Below are 13248 nucleotides of genomic sequence, written 5' to 3'. Positions count from 1 at the left end.
TACTGGAAGATAACATCAATGTTCTTCAATGTCTTCCTAATCGTCTAACTATCACAAGTGATGCTTTTTGACAGAGAAAAGATCGAGCAAGTCGAAGAGTCGAAATACGTATGTTGATTGCTAAAGAATAGTTGAGATACAAGCTATCGGCCCTGTCCTCTAGATCGAAACCTAAATACTAAAGAATACCTCTCGCTGATTAGACAAACTAAAATTAAGTTGTACAACACTTTGATAAGACCAGAGCTGGCCATCGAAAGAGTCTTTCTCTTATTCTTCGTCTTCTTTTATTGCTGTATTTTTTATTTTATTATAATTGTGTCTTTAGTGGTTCTTTATTTCATGTGATATGATAAACAACGTCCACAATGTTTCAATATACTAACTATATTTTTCAAATGCTCTTAATAAATGAATGGATCTTATTCACAATAATACAAAAACAAAAGGAATAAGTTAACGAATGTCAAATGAACTGTCTCAAAATAAATTCGTTTCTGGAACGCATCTCAAAAATATCATGAACACTATTTTAAAGTCTTTTACTTTTAAGTGTGTAATTAAATTATTAAGTTATTACTATAATGGGCGCATTTGTAGATTTCAAAGAGGTCATTTGGCCGTATAGACATTTTCACACTGCGACTTGAAAGGCATTTTATCGACAATTAATTATATCTACGTTTTAGTACAAAAGATCTAGGCTTCGAAGATTACCTATTATTTGTTTGGCAGACCATAAAAATGTTCGTTCCTTTTGTATATTTGCAGAATTTTCATAGGCTTTGCTCACTTTACACAAATGATATAATATTAATGATTTTCTAAAGTGTAAACACGGCCACGGAGTTAAGTTACCTCTAACTCTCAGTGTATCTTTGTATAGGGAGCAGAATGTTGTAATAACCTTTTTTCTTGTCTTTGACTTAAGGTATTTTTCCAGCAGGCTGCACTAAGTTGCATGTACATACCCTGTACGATGCGACTTTTTGGGACACCGCAGAATGACTCGGGTTCAATTAATGGAATAATAGTTTTTTCCTTAGCAAGGTTGTTAGCAATCTCGTTTCCAGCAATTCCTCTATGACCCTAATTCATAAGAAAGTTTCTGTTGTATTTCTTTACTTAGGGGATTGTTTGCAGTTCTAAGTTGTTACGCACCCACATCTTGTCGACTTCAAAGTCCTTAGTGCAGCTTGGCTGTCAGAAGCAATAAATATTTTTTAGCCAAGTTATGGCGATTTTTCAGGTACTCTGATATTAAATTAATTACTCACTAAGATAAAATTAATTATTGTTTTGAAGCTACTTTCTTGTGGCATTTTAAAGTAATTACTATTTAAATGGGAATAAGCCACAATTAAACGTTAAAGTACGTTTATTGTTGTTTCAATTTCCACTTCGGAAATCGTTCTCAAAATACAAACATTAGTAAATTAAACAAATTTTTGTTTTTCTGTTACTTAGTGAAAAATTCTTGTAATAATTTAATTTTTATCTGACTCATTTATATTGACAATTCAGACAAACATTATACATTTTAAAGTAGACGACTTTAAAACGATATTGCCAATATTGTTGAGTTGCGCTCCTGGGACGACTTTACTTATAAGATAGTTCATTCGATTACATGAAATCAACTTTAACTTGAGAATATCCATCAGAAAAGATCATAGCATGTAATTCGTCTTTAAAAAGACAAATACATGCCATGATGACAGTCAAATTCTCCTGTTAGTGATTCCATAGTAAATTATGAGGGAAAAACCTCATAATACTATCCCGACATGGTAAGTATTTGGTCGTGCATTTAGTTTACTTTCAATAAACACCAAATTCTGATTTTATATGTTTGTTATTTAAAAAACATAAATGATGTATGCTCTATATGTTACTGACTTGCTAATAATGGTATTTTCCTTTTAATAATTTCCTCTTTCAATATGGGTAACCAGATCCTACTACATTCTGCCGAGGAATTTGAGACACAATTGGTCTCATTTAGTATAATTAGAGCAGCTTCTTTGATTTTTCTCTTTTTACCATCCGTTTCTATATTTGAATCATTCCATTGAATCCTATGTTCATTATCCCATGCGTGTTTACATATTTGAGATCTATCAAATTCTCTATTTTTAATATAAGATTGATGTTCACTTATTCTAAAATTTAATGATGCTGATCGCATTCACAAGGTATTTTATAAATGCAATTCTTTGTCATTTCTTGTTCATTGTTAGGTTTGGTTTTGGACAAAATAGATCTCAACGTGTTTGTTGTTTTGACTGTTGTTGAAATGTTGAATTTATTTCCTATCCTTTTAAGTTTTTCTGATAACCCTTTTATGTATGGTATTGTTATGTTCCTCGTATTATTCCTTGTGTATGCTGTAGGATATCGTTCTAAGTTGTTCTGTTCTATTCGATCGATTGTTGAAAATTCCTTATTTATAAACGATAAAGGATAATCATTTTTTAATAAAACAGATGTTAACAAATGTTTTTCCTCCAAGAACGAATTTTCGTTAGAACAAGTAATTTTGGCTCTATCATATAAGGATTTAATAATTCCCTTTTTAATATTAATATTGTGATTTGATTTGAAATTTAAATATCTGTTGGTGTGTGTTGGTTTTCTATACACCTGAGTCTCATATCCAGTATCGTTCTTAGAGATTAAAACATCCAGGAAAGGTAGTGTGTTATTATATTCCTTTTCCATGGTAAATGTTATTGTCTCTTCTTTATCGTTTATATCATTTAGGAATGTGTCCAACAACTCTGATCCATGAGGCCATATTTAGAATACATCATCTACATATCTCCACCATACTGTGGGTTTTACATTTTGTTTAGAAATAATATTTGTTTCAAAATCTTCCATAAATATATCGGCTAATAATGGAGATAAACTAGAGCCTATTGCTAGACCAAAATTTTGTTTATAGAATTCTTTATTTAGTTGAAAATATGTATTATTAGTACATAATGTTAATAACTCCATTATAGCTGATATGTTTAGTTTTGTTCTAGTTGTCAATGTATCATCATTCTCTAATTTTGTCTACTTTAAAACGTATAATGTATGTCTGAATTGTCAATATAAATGAGTCAGATAAAATTAAATTATTAGAAGAATTTTTCACTAAGTAACAGAAAAACAAACATTTGTTTAATTTACTAATGTTTGTATTTTGAGAACGATTTCCGAAGTGGAAATTGAAACGTCAATAAACGTACTTTAACCTTTAATTGTGGCTTATTCCCATTTTAATAGTAATTACTATAAAATTAATTAATTTGGTTTTCAACACAATAGAACAAAATAGTATATTTTATAAATTGTGTTTGAAAAACACATTTTGTTTACACAATAAAATGGTTTTACTAAGCTCTAAATATATGTTAAACAAGCATTTTTATGTTTCTAGGTATGAAATCTCAGACTCGGATCTATATGAGTGGAGCAGTATTTTACTTGAAAGAGAAGAAGTATACAAATGTCTTGTAACAGATTTAATGGAGATTGTAAATACAGATGTTTCCATCAAGAGTATAGAAGTGGTACCATTAAAGTAAGATTCTTTTTTTTTTCTTTCTGAAAATAAGTCTTCCATTTAAACCAGTGGTTTTCAAACTTATTTGGCCTATTGAGTCCTTTCAAGAAATATTACCTATCGCCCTCTGGAAATTAATTTTTTTTTTATTTTAAGAGCGTTTTTTTTTGTTAGTAAATAGGATACGGCACTGAATCCACGTTCTAATAAATATGATGGAGCAAATGCAATTAAAAATTTTTAAATGACAGCTCATATTTCAGCCTCTCCTATATCTCCTTTTATAGCCAAAGCTGTTGGTAGCTGCTTTTGAATTTAAATTTCAATTCATCATTTGTAGTTAATTCTTCGAGAGAATCCGACTGCTCACAATAATAAAGTACATATGTCTTCATCTTTTTTTCTGCTCCTGAGAAGTTTGGGAACTGGCTGAATTCTTCTCGTTCAAAGTTTCATTTGTACAGAAGAAGTTTTGTTACAAATGCAGAAATAACAGATCTTGTTTTTGTTAAATTAATTCCATCACGTTTAAGCTGAAGATTGATTTTATCAAAATTTTGAAGCAAATCTGTCAAGTAAGTGATGCCACTTTTGGATTTAATTATTGATTGTAAAGCATTATTTTTATCTTTCAAGAACTCCAGCACCGTGTTCACTGGCACCCTTTGACAACCTACGAATTTCTAGGTTGTATACAGCAGGAAACTTTTAAATTATTCATCGTTTTCAATATAAAACCGATTAAATAATCTGTTATTCAATGATTTACTTCTGATTTTGTTGACAGCTTTAATTAAAATTGTAAGGCATGTTATGTAGGCGTTCACTTAAATTTTTAACAACTAGATGTTGGCGAGGCATGATACAGTTACAGTGTAATATAAATGCATTCGATCTTCTTTTTCAATATCCAAGAAAAATCTCTGTACCAACCTACCATCGTTGGCCCATCTATGGCTACTGATAAGATATTGTTTGGATGTATTTCTTTTTCTATAAAAAAATCATCCAATGCATGAAATGTTGATTGCCCTTAGAATCAGTTTGTAAATGTTTGTAAATAATTATTCTTGGTAAATTTGTTCTTCCTTTATGAACCGCATGTAAGCTAAAAGTAAAGCTTCATTTCCTGGCTAAGTTGACTTATCAAGTTAAACAGAAAACCGATATGTTTTTAAGTATTCAGACAATAAATCTTCAATATTTGGAGTCAATCTTCAATATTTATTTCTTCTTTGCACTGTCTTATTTCTCAACGGAATTTTTTTGAAACTATCAGATGCTGGCTTGTGTAACAGCAAGCTTCCTTTCCTGCTAAAGTTGACTTAGTTGAACAGAAAACTGAGTTACTTTTAAATATTAATACAATACATCTTCAGCAGGTATAATTAGGTTTTCCCGATTTGGCAATAATTAACAAAATCTTGTGAGAAGAAAGCAAGCCAACACGATCTTGTCGATTCTTTGATAAATTTTTCTTTTAGTCTTCGAAAAAAGATAAATCCTTATCTTTTTTATCTCCATGAATGTTCTTGTAGAAGGCTTCATAGCTTCGTTTGATAAAACTTTCTGGTAAATGAGGCACATCGGCAATGTATAATTTACATGCGACTCTATGAAGCCATATTTGAAATATTCGATATTATATTGTCTACATTTTTTCCTTGGTTGAGCCATTATTATCTGTAGAAGAAATAACATTGTTATGGAGAAATTTTTAATTAATATTTTTTTTGTTAATTTTTTGAAATATTTGTGTAAAAAACAAACTAAAATGGATACTAATGAAATATGCAAATAAACATGATTTACGGAAAATCTCCTGGCTCATAGAATGTTCCAAAACCAGCTAGTAGTACTGCCAGTAGTCAGTATAGTTGCGGTAAGAAATATAGTAGAATACTCAGATTTGTAGGTTTTAATAGTTCCGATAGTAAGATATAGGTGACTGGTTAAAATATCTAAAACCTTAAAGAAAAATTAAGCGTAATGAGAAGAATACATAAAAATCAATTTTTCTTAATTTTTGCTCCTTTCTTTTATGTTTTTACTGTCCTCACAGTAATTCTTGCTCTTTAAGTAATTTGGAGTGTTTTTTTTTTTATTTTAGCACACCAGGAAATAAGACGTTCCAGTATTATGCCAATAAAGTACTCAGATACATACGACAGCATCATCTTTCCAAAGTTTGGAAGGAATACATATCTTTACCACCATCCAGACAAATTCTTGAAGTAGGTGCTGTGTTTGTTGCTCAGTGGTGTCAACCAAATGTTGAAGTGACTGTTGAGAATATAGGCCACAGATTAGATATGATAGCTGAAGAGGTTAAGTCTGCATTGCGAACAGTATATCCCGAGCATCCGATATTTAAAGTAAGAAGCATGTTATATTATTAAAAATATGTATTATACAGTTATTAACTACCGAATGTGTAAGAATTTAGTATTTTAAAAGGTTCTCCTTTTAGACCTTCTTAGTTTAATATTATATTTTAGTGTACTATACTTTAATTGCACTAATTTCCTATTCCACGAAGGCATATCTCTATTGACGACTTTATTCCTGATTGACAAGCTTTCCCATATCATTTTATTATAGTACGATTCAACTTGAGTGGGACTGTTTCGAGTTCCTCTGCGGTTTCAATTGTATAATGAACGTCTTCAACATCTGAGTCATTTGTCTTCAGTCATTTGTAATAGGTACTCACCTAGTTTGTTTGTGTCTGTACTGCCTCATACAGTATTGTGGGAATTTGTGACATCCAATAATAAATTCTGGAGTTCTGTTGCACCATCCAATAATAAGTTCTGTTCTTTCTGTTGCACCAGCCAATGAGGTTTCTTAATTTTCTTTAGCGGATGATTATTTTCGTCGCCGGGAAAGTAAGCAGAGTAACCACTATAATCTGCATTTTATTTCTTTCGGTGGGAATTGCTACTTTCGCTGTTTTAAGATTTTTAGTAATGCATTTAGGACAGAGCTAAATTTAATCAAGTGTGATATGAGCAGACATGCTCTTGGCATATCATGTATTTTTGAATAAATAAACTGAAGTTTATCCTTATATTCGGTACTATGGCTTGGAACGGGATTCTGTTCTGTAGTTTCCTGGTTTTCCTGAGTGAGTCTGCGCTGTTCCTTTAACTTGCGTGTTTCGTTTATTTTATCTTGGCTCATGGTAGTCCATTATGAAGTCCTTCGTAAGCCATGGCTCTGGAATTAGTCCAATATCGCTTAGGTTTATACTGAAGCTCCTGCTCAACACACTGTATGCAGCTTTTCAATGGTGCGCATTCAGTTCCAGAAACCTAATAGGTTTTGTGAAACCTAATAGGTTTTGTGAAACCTAATAGGTTTTGTGAAACCTAATAGATTTTAAACACTTAACTGTTTACTTCCTTGGAAATACTATGACTATTCACCCAATTTTTTTTTTATTTGATCGGGCTGTATAATCTTCCTCCACGAATGCCTTCTACTTCTCTCAACATCGTATGTTCTTAAGCCAGGAGCTCTGTCTACGTCCTGGTCCTCGTCTAACTTCGATCTTACTCTGTATTATGTGTTGAATGAAGTGATATCTATCTTATCTAATTATATAAACAAGATAGGCAGTTTTCGACTTCACGTTCCCTGCTCATCGACGCAATACTTCCATGTTTCCAAGGTATCGGCAGTTCAAGGCATTCGTAACATTCCTCGAGATACCTACATTTCAAATAGCTTAAGTGTATTCAGACTGCTAACTTTTAGAGTTCACTCTTGAAGTGAATACAAAAGTATGAAATATATGTAGCACTTTTCAATATTGTTTCTTTGTAAATCGAGCGATCTATCGCTTTGGAGGCTAGGAATTTTTAAAAAGTTTGATCTGCCTATTTCAATCCGCGCTCTGATTTCTAAGTCAGGATTAAGATTGTTAACTGCCCAGGTACTTGAACTTAAATTTTTTCTGTTCCGTATTCATTTACGTGTGCTGGTTGATTTGAATTTCGATTTCCCACCAATATCTTCGTTTTCGTTATTAATTTTAAAGCCTAATAGATCTTCTTCAGTTTATATTTTGTTAAAGTAAACGTTGCAAGCTCTCGGAACCGTCTGCAATTATAACTGTGTCCTCGTACTATGTTAAATTATTGATCAATATTCCATTCAATTTTATGCCATCTTCTGCGTCTTTGATTACGTTTTGGGATACTATATCAGAGTACATGCATGTTAACAAGCATGAAGCCCAGTATACAATATTTTGTGACTATACATTCAATAGGTACAGCTTTTGTTTGGCTATTTTCGAGCTTTACTGTCGCTATTTGATGTTCTTAGTGGTACTGAATAGTTTTTAGATTTTTGGATCTTTTCTTTTCAGAATATTCAATATGGTACTAGTTTTTAAATAGCTTTTCGTTGGTCTCTGCACTTCTGCAATAAAACTAATAGGGCATTCAAAGCCTACCTAATTCCCAATCCTTTTTGAAAACCCATTTGTAGTTCACTCAGGTCTTGCTCGCACTAGTTCGCCAAGTTTTAATAAATAACTACTATCGCAAGCTTTATTGTGTTCTTAAAAGACTAAATAAACATTTATTCATTTTTTTCCTATACTAACTCTATCTTTAGGCGACTCAAGAGCAACTCGATTTATGGCGCAGACAAAACAAAGAGCAAAATGAATGGAAAGTAAACGAATGTCGTCAGCTCATAACTATCATGCGCGAAGTACTCTTTCAACAGATGAGATTCAGTGGAAATAACCATGCTTATTATATGCCACAAAATTCATTTATTAATGAAGTTTTGGACAAACGTCAAGGTTTACCTATAACATTAGCAATTGTATTTGAAGGTGTAGCTAGAAGATTAGGTCTAAGATGTGAGCCTATCAGTTTCCCAGCGCATTTTTTGCTTAGGTAAGTATTTACTTACCTAACTTAATAAAATTTATTTATTTGTTCTCGCATCTGTTATCGATATATGTATGTTCTTTTGTTGTCATTAATCTATATTACTAAAAATGAATCGCCGAAATGTTTTTCCGGGCATCACTTCAGAACGACTGCACCAAATTAGATAATCATTTTTTTGTTGTGTTTGTTATTATCACGAGAAGGTTTTTGTAAAAGATAATTTTCAAAAAATTGGATGGAAAGACTTCAAAAACAGTTTTTCTGTCATTTTAAATCGCAATATAACTAACAGATGGCGCCATACTATGACTAACAAAGGAAGCTAGGATTAACAAAATAAATGCCAGTATTGATAGATTGGGCCATATCTCGCTGAATTTACCAGTTCTCGTTCGATCTTCGAATTAGCACTTGGATGGGTGACCGCTTGGGAACGCCGCATGTTGTTGCCATGTGAAACCTTCCTTCTCCGAAACGGCTAAACCAAGTTTTATGAAATTTTACATGTATATTCTGTAGGTCTGAGGATAAGTTTTTTCCTACCACTAAGGGGTAAGAGTGGTTCACTCCGAACATTTTTATTTTTTGAACAAAATCTTTTTTTTTATTTTTTTATGATGTGGCATTAAAAAATACATACATCCCTTAATTTCATCCTAATATTACCAACCCCTATTTTTAATTGCCATAGTTAGTTGCCATACTTCTTCGAAACGGCTTGACCGATTTTTATGAAATTTTCTATGTATATTCGGTAGATCTGATAATCGGTCGTAATCTATTTTTCATACCTGTAAGAGGTAAGAGTGGTTCACCCCAAACATTTGTTTATTTTGTGTATAAAATTTTTATTTTTATTTTTTATGATGCGGCATTAAGAAATACAATAGCTCTTAATTTTCACCCTTCTATTACTAACCGCTAGTTTTTAATAGCCATATTAGTGAGATAGAGTTAGTTGCCATACTCCTCCGAAACCGCTTCACAGATTTTGATGAAATTTTATATTTATATTCGGTAGGTATGAGAATTGTTCGTGAGATTTTTTCCTCGTAAGGGGTAAAGGTGGTCCTTCCCAAACATTTTTTTTATTTTTTGGACAATATTTTTTATTTTTTTATGATGTGGCATTAAACAATACATAAAACCCTTAATTTTCCTCCTTCTGTCACCAATCCCTATTGTTTAATAGTAAAATTAGTGTGACAAGTTATTAGTGTCACAAAGTTTGTTTTGACACTCCTTCGAAACGTCTTGACCGATTTTTATGAAGTCTTATATGTATGTTCGGTTGAACATACTGTAACGTAACTTGTCTAGATGGGAAGTGGGGGATGGAAAGAGAAGAATAAAATCCAGGTGCAAGTTAGTTCACCTTGCAAATCGGCGCTCAGGTGTTTTGAAGGACACAACGGTAAGCTTTGGGACATGGGTGAATAGATTTGGGATGGGGTTATATTTAAAAAAAATTGGGGGAATTTAAATGTACCAATGAAAATAAGGGAATTTGGTACTAAACGATAAAGGAAAAATAATTTGTCCTTTGACGAGGGACGAGAGAAACTACACTTGACCTATAAGAAGATTGGCTTAAGGATAATTAAAAAAAAATAGACAAAACCTCTATAACAACCAATATGCATACATAGTCAAAAAAAACAGAAGCAAACGCACTTACCTTATATTGTCGCTCTAGATTCCTGTCAGATTTACCTTCTAATTAGTTACCAGAAGGAAAGAAGATTATGAGAGAGTAATAAACAAATATTTGCTACAAATTAACAACTTTTATTTCTCAAAAGTTCAACCAGGTAAAAGTTATTATAGAATCTCAACACATTAGTAAAGTAGACATAAAATCAAACAAGAAAAATGCAAAAAAAACAAAAATCTAAATCTAGACAAATCAGATATTCCTAAAATTAGATGGAATACCTTTATAACTGGGTAAAGCTGAAAGGTGAATTTAAAGAGCAAAAATACTTTGACATTACCCCAGTTATAGCATAATTATCATATTATCCATATTATAGTTTACTATCTAAAAAATACTTACAAATTAGCTGAACAAAAAGGTATTACTGAACATACAAACTTTTAGGTTATAAATCTAGCATCTTTCTTTGGTTCAGCCGATCGAAAACATTCTGCTATTGTATCTCCAAATATTTTGACAAGTTTTAAATTTAATTGAAGGACTTATATAGGACTTGGGTTACTTTTTTCCAGCACTGACTCTAAATTTTGAAACTAAATAAAATTCATCACTTTATTTGATCTTTGTTTAGCTGTTTACTATCTCTCGAAATGAGACATTATGTACTTATATTTTAGTTGTACTTCATTGTAATCTGGATTTTCCTATTTTTTACGGGCCATGTACTCAACTGCGGCATTAAAAAACAAACCAAAAAACAAGCCAAGCCTGAGCGGCACTTCATTGACTTCTTACCGTTACTCACTCCGAGAAGTGACATCATCCTTCCAAAATCATTCTCTTGTCAGCATACATTTTCTCACCAACCTAAGTGGAAAGATTCATATTTATTTCCTGCGCAATTATCTAGGCGGAACCAAGATCAAAAGAAAGAGCAATTTGTTTATTATAAACAGACTCCAAAATGTTTAGATTATCAATCTCAGAGACGCAAACAAATTAAGAATATTTTTTAGTTTTTATGATATACGGGGTGAAACGAAAATGCTACAATACTACTCTGAATTTTCTTCCAAGAAAGTTGTTTTCATTTAAATCAGTTGATACAGTTATAAATCAGAATGATATCCTACAGAGTTTTTGGATTCATTGGTATTGCCTGGACTCCCACCTAACAATTTACAATTAAAAGTAGGATCAGTTGTCATTATGCTCATTATGCTGCGTAACATTAATCAACCTCGACTGTGCAGTGGAATGCGGCTGACTGTTAAAAGGCTAATGAATAATTTCATATAATTTGATTTTAAACGTTTACAAATTCTCGTGCTTCTGGCTTCTGCAATGACAATAAACAAATTAAAAAGAAAACCGCTGGAACCATTATTGGAATATTTTTATCAGAAAGCATTAAATTGATTCAACTTTTTTCATGCGTAATATGTTTGAGTATTTTTTTTGGTTTTATTTTCTGTTAATTTTTTATACACATTATTTAATTCTAAGGCGGTATGAAGTTTGCCGGGTCAGCTAGTATAGGATATATTTGGAATCATATTTTTTATTTGGAGAAATCCGTGGTACTTTATTAGTACTACGGGTTTAGTATTAGTTATGTAAATACTGGAGTATTTACATAACCAACATACCTAACTGCTAAGTTACATAATCTTTGTCCGTTATTATTTGTTTTTTCATGTAATATGCTAGTTATTTAATTTAGCCTTCCTTATCTATGTGGTCGTTGAATTCAACCTCCCACCCTCCAGCACCAATATTGTGTCTTTGGATAATCGTTAAAAATCTTTTATTATTAAAAATTTTATAATATTTCCCATTTTGTCTTCTTAAGTAGTATTCTTAATCAGAGCACATATTATGTTTATCGTGGATGATATACAGTTTTTTGGCTTTAATTCTCGGGTAAGATACACATTTATTTATTGGTTTATTGCATGTTATTTTATGACTTATTTTAAAATATATTGTTGTCTATCCATGTCCTTTTTATTAAATTTACTGTTTGCGTTCTTTATGTGATATTGTAATCAAAATCCGAGTATTGCTTCTGTAGTTATCCTTTCCCAAGTTAACATGCTCCTTTTCTAACTTAGTTGCACCGTACTGAAGACGAACAATAGTCAGAAATACGTATATATGGTTGCCGTCCATCGATATACCTATTTTGTTTTTTGTTTTCCTGTTTTGCGAGACATGCCATTACATTTTACTTTTATTCTTCTTCTTTAAGTGCCATCTCCGCGACGAAGGTTGGTAATCATCATGGCTATTCTGACCTTCGAGGCAGCTGCTATGAACAATTGCCTTGAGCTGCAACCAAACCACTGTCTCAGGGTTTTCAACCAGGAAACGCGTCTTCTTTTTACACTTCTTCTACCCTCTACTTTTCCTTGAATTATGAGTCTCAAGATGTTGTATCTTTCGCCTCTCATCACATGTCCGAGATATTGCAATTTCCTTTCTTTTATTGTATTTTCCATTTCCCTCTTTCTGCCTATTCTCCTTAACACTTCTGTATTCGTGACTCTATCTAACGCGTTAAGTCGATTTATTGTATTCCGGTTTAATGTCCATGATTCAGCTCCTTAGTAGAGTTCACTGTGTACATAGCATTTAATTAGCCTTATTCTGAGGGCCAATGTCAGATCTTTGCTGCATAAAATCTTTTTCATTTTCACGAAGTTGGCACGTGCTTTTTCAATTCTGACTCTTATTTCTGCAGTATAATCGTTATTTTTTGTGATTATCGTTCCCAAGTAAGTATATCTTTTTACTCTCTCAATCTGCTGGCCGCCTACCGTTAATACTTTGTATTGTTGTTCTTGCTAATTTTCATGAATTTGGTGTTTTTGATGTTAAGAGAGAGTCCGTATTCTCCACTATATCTTAATATTTTGTTCATTATTCTTTCTAAGTCTTCCAAGTTGTCGGCTATTATGACTGTATTGTAGGCATACCTAATGTTGTTAATTAAACTTCCGTTCAGTTTTATGCCGACTGTCTCGTTTACCAAAGCTTCTTGTATGATTTCTTTAGAATAAGTATTAAACAATAACGGCGACAGTATGCAACTTGCCTGACCCCTCTCCTTATCTTCATCT

The 13248-nt window shown here is 32.1% G+C and overlaps 1 protein-coding gene across 1 annotated transcript in view; it reads left to right on the top strand.

The window, feature by feature from the left end:
• Window positions 1–13248, top strand: part of LOC140431324 (F-box only protein 21-like) — a 38475-nt gene that overhangs the window by 17139 nt on the left and 8088 nt on the right. The window contains exons 3-5 of the mRNA XM_072519258.1: window positions 3431–3574; window positions 5667–5931; window positions 8183–8472. Of these exons, the coding sequence (XP_072375359.1) occupies window positions 3431–3574; window positions 5667–5931; window positions 8183–8472 (699 nt within the window). The remainder of the gene's footprint in view (window positions 1–3430; window positions 3575–5666; window positions 5932–8182; window positions 8473–13248) is intronic.

The sequence above is a fragment of the Diabrotica undecimpunctata genome, chromosome 1 (genome assembly GCF_040954645.1).
Source record: "Diabrotica undecimpunctata isolate CICGRU chromosome 1, icDiaUnde3, whole genome shotgun sequence".
NCBI lineage: Eukaryota > Metazoa > Arthropoda > Insecta > Coleoptera > Chrysomelidae > Diabrotica > Diabrotica undecimpunctata.
This window is presented reverse-complemented; position numbering and strand designations above follow the sequence as displayed.